The sequence below is a fragment of the Erinaceus europaeus genome, chromosome 8, assembly GCF_950295315.1.
Source record: "Erinaceus europaeus chromosome 8, mEriEur2.1, whole genome shotgun sequence".
In the NCBI taxonomy this organism is placed as follows: domain Eukaryota; kingdom Metazoa; phylum Chordata; class Mammalia; order Eulipotyphla; family Erinaceidae; genus Erinaceus; species Erinaceus europaeus.
The window spans coordinates 3374671-3392074 of NC_080169.1; the positions used below are offsets into that span (position 1 = coordinate 3374671).

The following is a 17404-nucleotide window of genomic DNA, read 5'->3' on the forward strand; positions in this document are numbered from 1 at the left end:
GTATCAGTTTTGTAAACAGTCTGTTTAGTTTTTTTTAGCCAGAGCTCTGGTTCATGATGGTACAGGAGATTGAACCTGGGACCTTGGAGCCTTAGGCATGAGAGTCTCTTTGCATAACCATTATGCTGTCTGTCCCCACACAATCCGTTTAGTTTGTTATTATTATTATTATTATTTTTTTGTAGCGTGAACATAGTTCAGTGTTTTAGGAAGACTAAATTTGGGAAACTAAATAGGAAATAGTCATAAAATATTTACCTTATTGAAACAAGTAGGGAAAAGTTTCCCAGTATTTACTTTTAGTAATGTATTATTATTATTATATTGATTTAATAATGATCGACAAGACTGTAGGATAAGAGGGGTATAATTCCACACAGTTCCCACCACCAGAGTTCCGTATCACATCTCCTCCATTGGAAGCTCTCCTGTTCTTTATCCCTCCAGGAGTATTGGCCCAGAATCATTATGGGGAGCAGAAGGTGGAAGGTCTGGCTTCTGTAATTGCTTCTCCCTGCACATGGGTATTGACAGGTCAATCCATACTCCCAGCCTGTTTCTATCTTTCTAGTGGGGTAAAGCTCTGGAGAAGTGTGTAACATTCAGTTGATAATGCTTTATGGGGTTTTGCTTGGACTTCCACATAAAATAACATTTAATGACAACAATAAATAATAATTATAATTTTTCTTCTGTAAAGGACATCTGTGTTTTAATTACTGTACAGTTACCAGTTAACACTTCAATGACAGTAATCCAAAGTTAATAGTGGACATCTTTGTCTCAGTGCTAACTTGAATCACAATCCCTGCATCTCTGTTGCCCATGGTAGGCATAGCATCATGCCAAGCAAATATTCATTCAAACGTACTTTATCAGGGGCAAAATTAACATGTTCAAGCAGAATTCTCTATACTTTTCTTGATTGCATTTTAGAAAGCTCTGAGGTTAGGTGATGCTCTTTCTGAACCCGTAAGTGTTTGCAAAAGGAGACTGAACTACTGAATCATGTCTTTTATGAGAACACTTTCTTAGTGGAGGGAAGACTTGTTGGGAAAGCCTGTTTGCTCTAGTTAGGGTAACACTGGTCGCTGCGTGCAAGAAACATTTGACGGTCTCACTGCCCACTTCTATATATCGTGAGCACACCTGACTGGACTGACAAGTGATATTGTTACTACCCATGTGGTAACAGTATTCAGAAAAATGCTAGATATCATGATGTGAGTGTCCTGTTGTAGGAAAAGCATGCATTCCTACCGAAAGTTTGTACATGTACGAGACGGTGCTTTGGCTGTTCTTTCTGGAGACAGAGATACAAGGACTAAGTAGAAAACCCTGATATAAAAAAGATGACAAGCTAAATAGATAAATTAGTAAAGGATTTCCAAGTCTCTCTCTCTCTCTCTTTCTCTCTCTCTCTCTCTCTCTTTCTCTCTCTCTCTCTCTCTCCCTTTCCTTCTCCCTCTTCCTCTCCCCCCACCTTAATCTGTTCAGCTAGTTTCAGGCTTTACTTCCAGAAAATTGGAAATTCCCAAAATGTTTTTCTCAAGAGCATTGATTTGATTGAGTCTCTAGAATTTTGCTGTGAGCATGCATTGACTGGTTGTACAGAATAGCAAAGAAGTGGCCATTTAGTAATATTTTTCAGTAAGGTAACTATTTCAGTGATTCTGATCAAATACCATAATTCAGCCTACTCCTTTCCAGTGTCAGTGTAATAGATACACAATTACTTCAAGTTCTGAACTTTTAAAAAATATGTATTATTGGATAGAGATAGAGAGAAATTAAGAGGGAAGGGAAGATAGATAGATAGATAGAGAGAGAGAGAGAGAGAGAGAGAGAGAGAGAGAGAGACATAGACATCTGCAGCCCTGCTTCACCACGCATGAAGCTTTCTCCTGCAGGTGGAGACCAAGGGTTTGAAATTGGGTCCTTGCATGTTGTAATGTGAGCACTTAGCCAGGCACACCACTGCCTGCCTGCCACCCCCACCCCTCCCAGGTCCGAATTTGTATGCATCCACCCACGTTACACGTCTCATAAAGCACAAACCTCTTCAAGTGTGTTGTATCTGCTTGAATTCCTGATTCTGCTCTTGTGGTACCTAATGTCTGCTGCTTTTCATCTTAGAAATTAAGGTCAGTTAGCATCTTCTGAGAAATCTTCCTGGTCTTTCACTTTTTTTTTTTTCTTCTTTCAATTTTACTTTGAAGGACAAAGAGAAATTAAGAGAGGAAGAAGAGGGAGAGAGGGAGAAAGGAAGATAGACACCTGAAGACTTGCTGGGGCCCACAGCTAGGTCTTTGCACATGGAAAGGTGTGTGCTTACTGGGTAGGCCACCACCTAGCCCAGCTGAGCATTTCTAACAGGCTCTCAGGTGAGCAGTCAGATGCACCCATCCAGGGCCTTTCTGTTGAGTAGTGACAGACAGGAGGATACTGCATATTCAAGAATTTATGAGAAACTTTGTTTGACTTCCACTGAAAGTACCATTGGAAGGAAATCAGAAGATACTTTGCACGTACAGAATTTTACTCTCACAAATCCTCCTTCCACTCTCTATGAGGATGAGTAAAGATTTCTGTGAAAGGAAAATATTTAGAAGTAGAATATAAATAAGGGCTTTGCTGCTTTCAGTTAGTCAAGACAGGAAAATCAAGCTTGTGTTGTACCTGGAAGTTCCTTAAGATAAGGAGAGCAAACACGATTCAAAGATATGGGTTCTTCTTAGAAAAGAAAAGTTTTCATAATGAAGGTATGGAAAATGAGACCCAAATTCACATCGAAACCCAGAGCTTCGTGCTTGAGGTTTAAAGGCAGTAATATTTTCCCTGTAAAATATCTTTGGAAAAGCTTTCAGATCTGAGTCAGCTAGGGTGAACCCATTTTATGAAATTTTGTTTCTGGAAGCATTTAATTGAAAGGAAAAACCCAAAGTCTGCATCCAGAGTTGAATGTCAGGCAGCAATTGCGATGGCCTCAAAATAGCAACAACAGGAGTAAATGGATCCAAAGGAAATCTGCAAATTATTAGGATGAAATTGGTAAGGGGCATAGAATTTAGTAAGAGGGAAGTAAGAGAAATCAGCTTTCCAATACAAACTCTGTACTGACATGCTGTACAAAGACTCAGTAGAAGGAACGTTTGTAAGCTAAAAGGAAGCGCAAGCTAATAATTCTGTGGCAGTCGGGTGCTTCTTCTCTGAGTCTCATTTCATTTATTTGCTTCCAAATATCATTTAAATGGTAAATTTTAATGAGTTGCTGAGAAGTTCTCACAAACATAATCATCCAGAACCTTAAAGAATATTCTCTTAGGGGCTGGTGGTGGCGCACCAGTTAGGCACACGTAGCACTGTGCTCCAGGACCCACGTAAGGTCCTGTTTTCAAGACCCCACTCCCCACTGGCAGCAGGGTACTTCCAAAGCAGTGAAGCAGCTCTGCACGTATCTAAGCTTTTCTCTTTTTCTCTTACCTCCCCACCCTTCTCAATTTCTTTCTGTCCTCTCAAGTAAAAAAATAGGAATAAAAATAAAAAGGAAAAAATGGCCTCAGGGAGTGGTAGATTCCTAGCGCGGGCACCCGGCCACAGCAATAACCCTGGTGGCAATAAAAGAAGAAGCAGAAGAAAGACTATTCTCTCATGGAGACAGCACAGTGGCGATGCAAAACACTTTCATGCCGAAGGCATCAAGTCCAGTTTCAGTCTCTCCTTCCACCGTAAACCAGAAAAGGAAATGATCCAATTCTGACATCTGGAAGGAACTGATATTAATCATCACACAAATGCATCCTAGTGCAGTTAGGGAAATTGACTTAATTTTCAGTTTACTATATGTTAATCTGCCGTTCTTTAGACTGTTTTTCAGAAAAGGGCAGAAGTTAGTAACTTCTGTTTCCATTATACACACACACACACAGAGTCACACACACACAGACACACACACACACAGACACACACACACACACACAATTTTACCATTTCTCCATTTCTTTCTTGCTATATCCCTCCTTTCTTTGGGGATTTTGGGAGTTGGGAAATCATTACTGTCTCAAATCCAGGAGAAAAATAAAATGAAAGAGCATGCAAAAGGTTATACTTCTTCTTCTAGCGTTTGCCCTTCTTCCGTAGCCAGTCAACAGCGTCAGGTTGAAAGCTGTCAGGAGCTGCTTGTTGCTGGCTTTGAAAGTGACTGGGATCCATGTGGATTCAGTCGGCTAGGAAGGATCATCAGTTTCCCCAATGAGTGGGTACTCACGGGATGCACCACGTAGGCCATTGCTACTAGTGGTCTACCCATACAACATCAAGAACAGCGAAATAAAAGGGTCAAAGATGTAAGAATGTGCTTGACAAGGCTGTGTGTGTGGGGACAATTAGAACAATATATAATTGAATTAAATTTTCTTTTAAAGATGATCTCAAAATGAATTCCTATTACGACTATAACCACCTGCTATTTCTAAGCTTTGTTAAAAAAGCAACTCAGTTTTTTTTTTTTTTGAAAAGTCAGATTTCTTCATTGATGTATTTTGGGTTGTCATACTTGTGGGATAGCCAGATATCTCCCCCTGGAAGCCTGAACCAACACCATGACAACAATACTTACAGGAGCCAAAGCCCAAACATGGCTCACTCAGCATGATGGGTAGAATCTTCATCTCCACAAATACCACCCATCTGAATTCATTACCTCTCGATTTAACTTCCCAACTGGTTTCCTTGTCTTAATGAGTTTTTATTACTTTTTTAAGTTTCAAGAGGGGAAATATTTCATTTTATATTAAACACCATCAAAATATAATTTATTTATCATAAAATTCACTCATTTCAATATATTGTTCTATGAATTTTTTTTGTAAGTTTAAGGCTGTTAAACCATTACCAAAACCATACTTTTTTTTCCCCCAGAAATTTTAATGAAAATGAATACATTCCAGATCTAAGACTAGTATAAAGAGACCCTCAGTGCCAGGGTCATCACTGAGACATACTTAAAGCAACTTTCAGCCAACACAAATTTTGAAGAACATTCTAGATAGAAATCACTTCATGTATTTATAATTCAACATGGATTTTTAAAAGATAAGGACTCTAAAGTAGGGACCAGGTGGTGGCACACCCATTAAGTGCACATTCTTTGTAGCAAGCATGTATACAAGGACAGGGGTTCGAGCCCCCAGCCCCCACCTGTGGGGCGGGGGGGGGGGGAGCTTCACAAGTGGTGAATCAGGTCAGCAGAGTCTCTCTTTCCTTCTACCTCTCTCTACTCCCCTTTCGATTTATCTGTCTGTCTCTACCCAAATAAATAAATAAAACATTTTAACAAGAACTCTAAATATAACCTTAAATACACTATTTAAATATAACCTTAAATACACTGTTGAAGAAATAAGTGCATCTGTAGTAAAAGAAAACAGGAATAAAAATAAAAAGGAAAAAATGGCCTCAGGGAGTGGTAGATTCCTAGCGCGGGCACCCGGCCACAGCAATAACCCTGGTGGCAATAAAAGAAGAAGCAGAAAAAAGACTATTCTCTCAATAATTCTGAAAATAAGGCCAGGGAGACAGCATAGTGGTGATGCAAAATACATTCATGCCTAAGGCATGAAGTCCCCGTTTCAATCTCGCCTTCTACTATAAGCCAGAAAAGGAAATAATCCAATTTTGACATCTGGAAGGAACTGACATTAATCATCACACAAATGCATCCTAGAGCCTCTCAGAATTTAGGTATTGTTCCCTACATGTATTTTAGTAAGTTCTTCTGTCCTTGGGAATCTAGTGTGTCTACCTGGAGGGCTGATTGGAGGTAAGCTTGATTTGCTGGCAAGGATGCAACATAGTCGGTACTTCATGTCTGATCCTTCCTGTTTGCATGAGGCTAAGGTTCATCTGTGCACTTGGTCTGTTATGCTGTCCCATCCATGTATCCCACTGATTTCCTTCCAAAATTTACAGCATCTATGATAATCTTTTCTTATAGTCATACTGCAGTTACCGTGAACTTTACATTTTTGCAAGTTATACTTTCAAAAATGATGATCTGATTGTCTTTTAAAAATAAATATTAAAAGGTTTTTCTCTCTCTCTCTCTCTCTCTCTCTCCCTCTCCCCCTCCCCCTCCCCCTCTCTCCCTCACATTGCATTTAACACTCAGTCTGACTATATTGTAGGGTAAGATTATTTCCTTGTCTGATCTCTTGTTTCTTTGGAAGTTCCATGAGGACACGGACCATCTCTGCTATCCTTTCTTAGTGTCTGGCAAATACTGGTGCTCATGTAAAACTTGTTGAAAGACGAATAAGTAAGCTAATGAATTAAACCCAAGGAGTATCACTGCGTCTTTAGAAAAGGCATGCTGTGTGGAGGTTTTTGTTTGTTTGTTTGTTTATGGCTTGCAAGTAGGGAAATGTGGGAATGGCAAAAGGACACGGATGAAGCAAGAAGAGAGCACAGTGAACAGGAGATGCAAGAGTTCCACTGTTTTTTGAGAGTGGTTCCACTGTGGTCAGAAGCAAGGGAGGTGCGTCATGCTCACTGTCTGTGGAGAAGCAGCAGCAGCAGATGGGAGTCTCCCTGGAATGCAGAACATCTAGGGAGCAGAGTGCGGAGAGGAGGAATGTGTTTAAAGCAAGTCACATTATGCTCTGGGAGTGTGTCTAAGGCAGCCCCGCGTCCCTTTGCCTTGTCCTTGAAGGCATCCTTGTGATGCAGTGAATCTGGGCCAGTTCAAGCAGCCCATTAATCTCCTGTCAGTCTGAAGTCTCCTGGCTGCTCTGTACAGAACTGTGCCAGGGCCCTAGAGCATGGGATTTCTTTCCATCTGTAGAGAGTCAGCTCCTGAAAAGTATGGCATAGAAATTCTTGGCTGGGCAAATTTATAGCTTTATAGGAAAAAAAAAAGTTATCTTAAATTGTGGAATGAAGGTTATAAATAAATCTCCAGAAAATTTTGCAAATAGCTGATAGTTCACTAAAGAAAACAATGAAATCAGCACAGATATGATGAATATCTGTTTATTGGATGTATCTTACATCAGTTACATTCAGCTTTAATATTAATTTACAGAAGTGTTTTTGTTATTTCCTATTTTTTAAAAAAACTTTTTTATCTTTATTTATTTATTGGATAGAGACAGCCAGAAATCAAGAGGGAATGGGGTGTTAGAGGGGGAGAGAGACAGAGAGACACCTGCAATACTGCTTCACCACTTGAAAAGCTTTCCCTCTGCAGGTGGGGACTGGGGGCTCGAACCTGGGTCCTTGTGCACTGTAGCAGGTGCTCTCAACCAGATGTGCCACCACCCAGGCCCTATTTCCTATTTTTTTAAATACAAATTTTTTGAAAGCTCAATCAAGACCATAATCTTCCCTCCTTATTATCTTGAGCATGCTAATGAAAATGCTTGTTTTGGGTGGTATTTATTCTTTATTCTCCATATATATTATATTATTATATTCTCTGCCTATAAAAATAATGAAAAGCCTGTAAGTTAAAGAAGCAGCTTGGTCTACAGTGATTATCTAAAACAAAGCCAGGGGGATTAAAAAAAATTTTTTTAACTGTGATTGCTTCTTGTATAGTTGTTGTTCTTACCTATTGTCATCTTATTTTCTTGAATGTTAAAGTCTGTGTGTTTAGTTCAATATCTGAAAAAATCTGGAAACCAGACTGTTAAATGGATTGGACTGAAAATTCCAGAATTCAACTTTCTCTTTCAAAATCAGGACTATATTTGTCTAGATTCTTTCATCTGTCACATTTTAAGCTCTCAGTGATCTCTCAGATGAGTGACTACAATGTAAAATCATAATCTAACATTTATTTTTCCTCAGTGGCATTAAGTTGTGTCTGAACTGAGAAGGGGTTTGTTCCATGTGCTTGAGTTGTCTTGTTATACTTCAGCTATAGTGGATGCATTATCTTTTCAAGTTCTCAGTTTTCCAGTTCTATAACTTCCCTCCTCATAAAAAACACCTTTGTTTCTTTTGGAAGTCTCTTGCCACATGTATTCTCTTAGCAATCAGGAAAAGCTTGCTCGTTTCCTTTCTTTCTCTCTTTTTCTTTCTCCTTCCTTCCTTCCTTCCTTCCTCCCTCCCTCCCTCCCTCTCTGCTTCCCTCCTTTCTTTCTCGTTCTTTCTGCCAGGGTCACAGTGTCCAGTGATCAATTAATATATGTTTATTGCCAACTCAGAAATTTCAGGTAAAATGTTGGTGCTAGTCAGTATCGTTGCTCTTGTTTGACTAAAAACAACAGGGATTAACTTGAATTAATCAGAAATCAACTTGGTATTAAATCCAGAAGGGATTTGGGCAGTGCTGCTGAGGCTGGAGGGATGAAGGAATTGGAATATGTTGTCAGCATCCCCAGGGAAATTCAGACACTCCGCAGAGTGTTTCTGTTGACTGTGCTCCTTAGCCTTGAGTAATGCGAACTCATCAGTGATCTCTCTTGAAGGGTAATCATTTTGAATTTAGGGTTCTGGTTTTAGGAGGTATGAAGTGACCCAAGGAAAAGTTTAAAAATCCTGTCTTGTGATACTAATGATTCATTAACTGTAGAGTGAAGCAGTGATTTTCAAACGTAACTCATCCCAAGTGCTTGTTAAAATACACATTTCTGGGCTCCACTCAGAGATTCAGACTCAGCAAGGCCTGAGAATTTGCATTTCAGTAAGTTCCTAGGAGATGCTGAAGCAGTTGATAGCAGCATAGAGGGCCAAGGTCCAGCCAACTGCTCATTGGCACAGAAGCCTGTGTACACTTTTCTTGCCATTCTAACAGTCTTCACCTCACAAATGCCATGTTGCTTTCTCTGGGAGCTGAAGCATCCTTAACTGTCTTCACCAGGAGCTAGGGAGATATAGCACAGCGGTTATGCAAACAACTTTCATGCCTGAGGCACCTCAGGACCCAAGAGACTTCCAAGAGAAACAAAGGTCTTTTTTATGAGGAGGGAAGTTCCAGAACCGGGAAACTGATAACTTGAAAAGATAATACAATGCGAATCATTTCACGGCCACTGTAGGTAAAGTGATAATAAGACAACCCAAGCTTCCCGGCACCACCATAAGTCAGAACTGAGCAGTGCTCTGGTGAAAACCAAGACAGTAGAAGGGGTTGGGTGGTGGTGTATCTGCTTGAGCACACGTTAACATATCCCCCAGTCAACACCGTCGGAAGGGAAACCTCATGAGTGATGAAGTAGTGCTGCAGGCATCTCTCCTTCTTCTCTCTCAGTTTCCCTGCTTTCTATCAATATATCATGAATATATATATATATATATATATATTTATTAAAAATGGCAAACAACAGTGGAGCAGTGCAGGAACAAAACCGCAGCAATGACCCTGGTGGCTAAGTGAATACATGAATTAAAGCTATTATCTTTACCAAAGATAATTAAAAGACTTGTCAACCTAAGCCAAATGGCTGAGTTTTACCAGTGATTATAAGCAGGAGTAGATTTACTTAGTTTGGCTTAAAACCTACCGCAGTCATCCTTATTTAAAGTCATTTCTGTCTTTAGGACCGTGCCCTGAGGAAGCACCATGTAGCCTTGGTGCGGAGTTGGGTCATACCATCCATGCTGTTTGCACAACATTGATATTTTTTCTAAGGATGCGCTGGTACATTCAGAGGAACTTGTTCTAGTTGTTAAGCAAGACACACCTGTACTTGCCAATGTCAATATCCAAAAGCGCTCTCTGTGGTCTAAGCTGCCTGTGCTGAGTTTGAAGTTATTAGCGGCCATGACCCAGTTTGCATTTCAACTTTGTTTGCTAGGAGAAAACAGAGAACGACTCATTTGAAGCATCTGGTAACAACCTGTAGAAAGACTGACTTCAGAGACCAGGCAGTGGCGTATCTGGTTGAAAGCTTATGTTGCAGTGCACAAGGACCAGGGTTTGAGCCCCTGCCCCCACCTGCAGGGGGAAAGCTTCACAAATGGTGAAGCAGTGCTGCAAGTGTCTCTCTCTATTTCTCTCCCTTTCTATCTCCCCTTCCCTTTGCATTTTTCTGTCTCTATCAAAGAAATAAATTAATTAAATAATGAATTAAAAGAAAAAGAAAAACTAACTTTAACTATGAGATCTAGGACTGGAGAGGACTATTTTTTTTTTTTTTTTTTTTAAGGAACCAAATAGAAGTCTGTTCCTTTTCAATCCCTGCCGCCTTAGTATATAGGGCGATCTCACTTTCAGCACATTTTGAGGAGAGTTCTCTGGTGCTGTTCTTTAAAATTCGCCTGCCCCCAGCAGATCTAGTGTTGAAGATGAACTTCATGGGTAGCTTTCAGATTTAGGGAACTTTAGAACTTTCTAAATTTTAAAACTTGCCGTACTTAGAAAGCTTTTTATTTTATTTTATTTTATTTTATTTTATTTTATTTTATTTTATTTTATTTTATCTTATCTTATCTTTATGAATCTTGCTATCATCTAGGAAAGGTCCTGGCAAAATTCTGCATACCTCTCAAAAGTTTAGAGATAAAACTGGACTCCAAGATGAGTTCCATGCTACACTTTCAATCCTGAACTGGGCAGGTGTTTGTCTTCTGCTTCAAGTAGCTGAAACTTTTCATGCAGGTCTGCCTTGGCTTTATCACAAATACCTCCAGAGCTGCTTTCATTCTAGAGAGACACCATGTTATAGATGCATTTTCCCTTTGATATTGTCCTACTTTTTCCCTTGTAAATTTAAAGATGAGAGACAAATTCCCAGGAGGGGACAGATTCACAAAACATAAGTTTATTTATTTATTTTTTAAATATTTATTTTATTTATTTACTCCCTTTGGTTGCCCTTATTGTTTTATATGTGGTTATTATTGTTGTCATTGTTGTTGGATAGAACAGAGAGAAATGGAGAGAGGAGGGGAAGACAGAGAGGGGGAGAGAAAGACACCTGCAGACCTGCTTCACCGCTTGTGAAGTGACTCCCCTGCAGGTGGGGAGCCGGGGACTCGAACCCGGATCTTTACACTGGTCCTTGCACTTTGTGCCACGTGGCTTAATGCTGGGCTACAGCCCAACTCCCCAAGTTTTTTTTTTTAATGTTGTTTTGCGTTTAATGTTTTTTGCTTCACCTTGAAATTGAAATATATAGCTTGCCTTGGCTTCTTTGTTTTTCCTGTTCTTTTGAACAGAGAGGTGTTTGCTGGGTGAAAATATGACCTTCCAGCAGGCAGGACCCTAGTGCTTAGTCTCCTGTAAAATCCTCATCAGTGTTTAGGATGGCAAGATAAAATGAAAATAAAATAATACCCTTACTTTCCAGAGGGTTGAGTAGCAAAAGCCTTGCAGATGGGTGTTTTGCTCAATCACTGAGTTAATCACACACCGGCTGGTGTGAATCCTTAGGAAATGAGGGCCCTGTTGTGGGTGACTGAGTTGTCTGCACGGTTGCATCAGTGTGTTTGCAGTGTAGCTTTGGAGAAAAAGAAAAAGAATATCACCTTCCCCTTCAACTTCCAAGCATCAGTGGAAACTAGGCTTTTGATTTCTTCATAAATCCCACAGTATGGACAGCTGGGATTATTAGGAGGACTCTGCACGGACTAGGGGCCATTCTCTGGTCAGGGACCAACATCAAGGGCTCTCCTATTCAAGGTTGACTGTTGTCTCAGAACCAGCTCTCCCCACTGCCCAGATTTTACTTCTGTGGCCAAAACACATTAAACACCCCCCCCCCATCTGCATCATTTTTCCTTTCAAACTCATAAAGTCCTTGGAGAACGCACTGAAATGGAAAGTTGCCTGCTGTTAGTGAGTTTAGTCTCCTCCTTGGAGTGATGTCATAGGAGCAAAAGTATTTCTCCTGGATTTTAAAGAGCTAAGACAGCAGGGACCGCTCCTCTGTTCGATGATTTATTTCACACACATAGCACTCACTCTACTTGGTGCCCGACCTTGTACTTTACCTTGGGGTTACCAGTGTGTAGGACAGACATATTTCCTACTTCATGGAGCTCTAGTGAAGAAAAAGTAAATAAACCAGCAACTTGAGAATAGTATAATAAGGGCCGTGAAATAGTCTGAAGCACTTAGAAACTTGGCAAAGGAGTGATTGGTGCACAGAGAGCCATAGAACGTACCGGTGAGAATATACATGGGGGGAACAGACCTTTGTTCTGGGGCGGAGGAGGTTGTTCTGAGAGATTTTACAGGGGAAACAGTAGTTAGACTGAAGCCTGGCAGATGAATGTGGATGTGTCAGGGGCAAGAAGAATTTGGAAGGAAAGCAGACAGAACAGCATGTCCAAGGACAGGATGCAGGAACCAGAGGGGGAAAAAAGAAGAAACGCCCTAGAAGCAGTTTAGGGTGAACGAAGTGAGCAGTGGAAACAAAGGGTAAGAGAAGGAGCTAGACATTTATTCTATTTTTAAAATTTTTATCCCAGAGGGAGAGGAGTCCAACTAAAACATTTAAAGATTGAAATCCCCTGACTTGAATCTAGATCATATACATTGGATTTGAGGTGGGATGATGGGGGAGTGTGTTAATTTTCTTTTGTCTACTGAACACCTAGATGCAAAGTCGGTGGGCATTTTGATTTAGAGGATGGAAGACAGTCTTCCTTAGGATTACAAATCTCTCTCTCTCTCTCTGTGTGTGTATGTGTTGGTACATTTTGTGTGTCTTCTATCTCATACCTAGGCTAAAATAAGAGTAGTAGATTATAATCCCTTTTAGAAATGTTTATTGGGGGGCCAGGCAGTGGCACACCAGGTTAAATACACATATTACAAAGCAGAAGGACCCACACAAGGATCCCGGTTCGAGCCCCCTGGCTCCCCACCTGCAAGGGGGGTGGGTCACTTTGCAAGTGATGAAGCAGGTCTGCAGGTGTCTATCTTTCTCTCTCCCCCTCTATCTCCCCCATCTCTCTCAATTTCTCTCTATCTTATAAAAAAAAATAATAATTGGCCTCCAGGAGCAGTGAATTCATAGTGCAGGCACCGAGCCCCAGCTATAACCCTGGAGGCAAACAAACACACAAACCAAAAAAGAAATGTCTATTATCACTGCTCACATTTTAGCATGCTTAGGGATTGCACATAAGGTGCTTATTAAAATGAAGATTCCTGGCCTACATCTTAGAGACCTTTTTTTTTTTTCTTCTTCTTCTTTAGATAGCATTTTACTCCCATTCCTTGTAGGTCATACTTGGAGAAAATAAAAAGTAGGAAAAAATGTGGAAGACACAAGAGGCAGGATGACTGGGCTGAATTTTCTAGAATTATCCCCTCAGGGAAGTAAGTGTCTGCTGGGTCCCAGAGACATGAGTGCCGGTGAGGAATGTACAAAATGAGGTCGGTCAAGAGACCCTTTTAAAAATGCAGTTCTCAAACAGGAAAAATCAGATTATTCCTCATCTCTGAAGAGTTCTCCTCCCTTTTCTTTTTCCTCCGCCTCTTCATTTTTTTTTTTTTTTTTACAGAGCTTGTACTTCACAATTTCATTGTTTCCATCTGGGTCAATTTTTTCCCCCATGAAGATAAAGATATATATGTATATGTATAGAGAGAGAGAGAGAGAGAGACACGGGGGGCTGTGTGGTAGTGTTGCGTATGTAGTAAGAAGCTCAAGGACCCGCATAAGGATCCTATTTCGTGCCCCCACCTTCCTACCTGCGGGGGGGGGGTGTCACTTCACAAAAGGTGAAGTACGTCTGCAGGTGTCTTTCTCTCTTATTCTCTGTCTTCCCTTCCCCTCTCAATTTCTCTCTGTTCTATCAAACAAACAAACAACAACAACAAAAATTGAAAAAGGCCATGGAAGGATTGGATTTGTAGTACAGGAAGGTATTGAGTCCCAGCAATAACCTGGGAGGCAAAAACAAAACAAAGAGAAAAAAAAAAAACAGAGAGAGAGAGAGACAGACACATTCACACACAGAGATAGAGATAGATAGATAGATAGATAGATACATACATACATACATGCATACATACATAGATAGACAGACCATTGTATTAGAGCTCTCCCAAGTGCCAGTGGTACTTCCACATGGTGCTAGGGTTTGAACATGGGCTGCACACATGACAATATCCTGCCCAATGACAATCTCTCCGTCCCTGAGGAGTACATGTCTTATTTATCTATTAAGCTTAGGATTCAACCTGATGATTGCATTTTTTTAGACAAGATAGAGCTGGCTTCCACACATATACATAGATGCATGCATTATAAATTTGTCAAGAGGGAAGGTTTCCCAAGGTTGAGCCAGTCATCACTGCACTGGGGGAATCACCAGTTTCATGGTCTCTTTCTCTCTGCCTATGTCTGTATTTGAAAAAGTTGTTCCTCCATGGTGAAGTCCTTGCAATGATGAGAGAGAGACAGAGGTGGGGGGAGAGGGAGATAAAGGCTTGGGATAAGTAAGGGGTTCACTCCACTGGTCTTGTTATTCTAATGGGTTAGTTGTTTACTACTCATGTTTGCTGTAAGATGCCTCCCCAAGCTTTGTAGGGAAATCCTCCTTATTTGACAGCTAATGGAAATGTGCGAAGAGGATTTTGCAAAACATTTTTTGAAACTTTTGAACAAAGATTTTAGAATGACTATCTCTTTAATATGCATTCCAAACAGTGGTATTTATTATCTCTGAATTCTGTTTTTTAATTTCTTTATTGGGGAATTAATGGTTTACATTCGACAGTAAATACAATAGTTTGTACATGCATAACATTTCCCAGTTTTCCATATAACAATACAGCCCCCACTAAGTCCTCTGTCATCCTTTTTGGATCTGTATTCTCCCCACCCACCCCATAGTCTTTTACTTTGGTGCAATACACCAATTCCATTTCAGGTTCTACTTGTGTTTTCTCTTCTGATCTTGTTTTTCAACTTCTGCCTGAGAGTGATATCTCTGAATTTTTTGATAATGCTGGATGATTAGTTATAATGCAGGTTTCTTTTGTCTAATTAAGGGAAATTAATTACACTATGTGACTTAGCAATGGCACGATTTTTAAAATTGTGGCAATTCCCTCAACTAAAAGAAATTAATCTGAGTTGATGAATTCAAGTCTAATAAAAAGAGTAATTTCTTGGATGTCAGGTGGCATCACAGCAGGTTAAGTGCACATGGTGCGATGTTCAAGGGCCCGCGCAAGGATCCCTGTTTGAGCCCTCTGCTCCCCACTTGCAGGGTGGTCACTTCACAAGTGGTGAAGCAGGGCTTCAGGTGTCTGTCTTTCCCTCCCCCCTCATCTCCCCACCTCTTTCAATTTCTCTCTGTCATGTTCAACAATAGTAATTATTGAACAGCAGCAATAGTAATAATAATAACAATGACAATAACAACAACAAGGGCAACAAAATGGCCTCCAGGAGCAGTGGATTCCTGGTGCAGGCACTGAGCCCCAGCAATAATAACCCAGGAGGCAAAACAAAACAAAAAAAACCCCAGTAATTTCTTTTAAAAATATTTATTTATTTATTTATTTATTTCCTTTTTATTGTCCTTGTTGTTTTATTGTTGTAGTTATTATTGTTGTTGTCATTGTTGGATAGGACAGAGAGAAATGGAGAGAGGAGGGGAAGACAGAGAGGGGGAGAGAAAGACAGACACCTGCAGACTTGCCTCACTTCCTGTGAAGCGACTCCCCTGCAGGTGGGGAGCCGGGGGCTCAAACCGGGATCCTTACGCTGGTCTTTGCACTTTGCACCACCTGCGCTTAACCCACTGAGCTACCACCCAACTCCCAAGAGTAATTTCTTATTTGCTTGTTCCTTTTAAAACATTTTTCTCTTTCTGTTCTTATTTCTAAACTACTGTCCAAGAGTGAGATCATCTCATATTCATCCTTCTGTTTCTGGCTGATCTCACTAAACATGATTCCTTCAGGCTCCATCCAAAAGGAGGTAAAGAAGGTGAGTTTATCATTCTTCACAGCTGAGTAGTATTCCATTGTGTATATAGAACACAGTCTTCTCAGCCACTCATGTGCTGTTGGACACCTGGGTTGCTTGCAGGTTTTGCCTATTACAAATTGTGCTGCTATGAACATAGGTGTACACACCTCTTTTTGGATGGATGTGTTGGGTTCCTTAGGATCTATCCCCAGGAGAGGAATTGCAGGATCATAGGGTAGGTCCATTTCTAGCCTTCTGAGAGTTCTCCAGACTGCTCTCCACAGGGGTTGGACCAACTGGCATTCCCACCAGCAGTGCAGGAGGGTTCCTTTGTCCCCACAACCTTTCCAGCACTTGCTGCTGTTACCTTTTCTGATGTCTGACGTTCTCACAGGAGTGAAGTGGTATCTCATTGTTGTCTTTATTTCAATTTCTCTGACAATCAAACTCTTGGAGCATATTTTCATATATCTGTTAACCATAAAAATTTAAAAAAATTAAACAGTCCTGGCCATAAGGAGCGATCTTATTTTGGGGTCTTATAGGAAGTAGAAATAGGTATGAGGGTTCAGGTAAAATATTTCACTTAGTTTTTTATGGAAATTACTGAAGGTATGTAGAGCCATTTTTCAGTGAGACCTTTATTTATTTTTATCTTTAATATATATTTTATTGGCAACTTAATAACAGTTTATATGGCTGTAAGATAATCGAGGGATCTTCTCTTAGAGTATCACCATAGTTCTCCCAAGGTCATAGATAGGAGTTTTATTTTTTTGAATTTATGTGTTTGAATTCTCTATATCCCCCATGAGTGAAATCACCTGTAGTTATCCTTCGCTTTCTTACTTCACTAAGTCTGTTCTCTGCCAGTTCCATCCATTTAGCTTGTAGAACAGAATCTACTCCTTTTTATTTGCTGAGTAGGACTCAACTGAGTATATGTTCTATGACGTGTGTGTGTGTGTGTATGAGACTTATAATTAGTGACGCCCCACCCCCACTCTATCTAAGTATTCTCCATAGAGTGCACTCCCCTGAATTTCTAGTCAGGAGAATGAAGAGACACATAGCAGAGAGGCTTATGGGCCATTTGGACAAAGATGGCTGACCCCCATGTGGAAATTGATGCCTGTTATTATTCCCTTCTGAGACCTTGCCTTCGCTTTCTAAGTCACCGCTATACCTACTACATTTTCTTTTATTTTTTGGGTGATCTTCCTATTTCCTCTTCCCTCTTAGACAAGGGAAACAGAGTCTGGTTTCTTCAGATGTTCTCAAGATTGGTGTCTGCAACTTGCAAACCATTTCTTTTTCTGTGTCACTCAGCACAAAATAAGAGCCTATAACATGAAGTCGTTATTCCCAACATGCAGTCCCTGCAGCCCCTTTTCTGAGATCTTTCCAGTGCAAAGTGAAGATCAAGTTTCTTCAGGTTATACATTTCCTCTGTTTGCCTCTGGAAAAAACCTTCCTTCATTTTACTGCTAGTTTCAAGAAATTATCCAAGTTATACAAACCTG

The 17404-nt window shown here is 40.4% G+C and overlaps 1 protein-coding gene across 1 annotated transcript in view; it reads left to right on the forward strand.

The window, feature by feature from the left end:
- Positions 1-17404, forward strand: part of BMPER (BMP binding endothelial regulator) — a 292909-nt gene that overhangs the window by 123771 nt on the left and 151734 nt on the right. Inside the window, exons 9-10 of the mRNA XM_060195832.1 lie at positions 424-449; positions 9972-9984. Of these exons, the coding sequence (XP_060051815.1) occupies positions 424-449; positions 9972-9984 (39 nt within the window). The remainder of the gene's footprint in view (positions 1-423; positions 450-9971; positions 9985-17404) is intronic.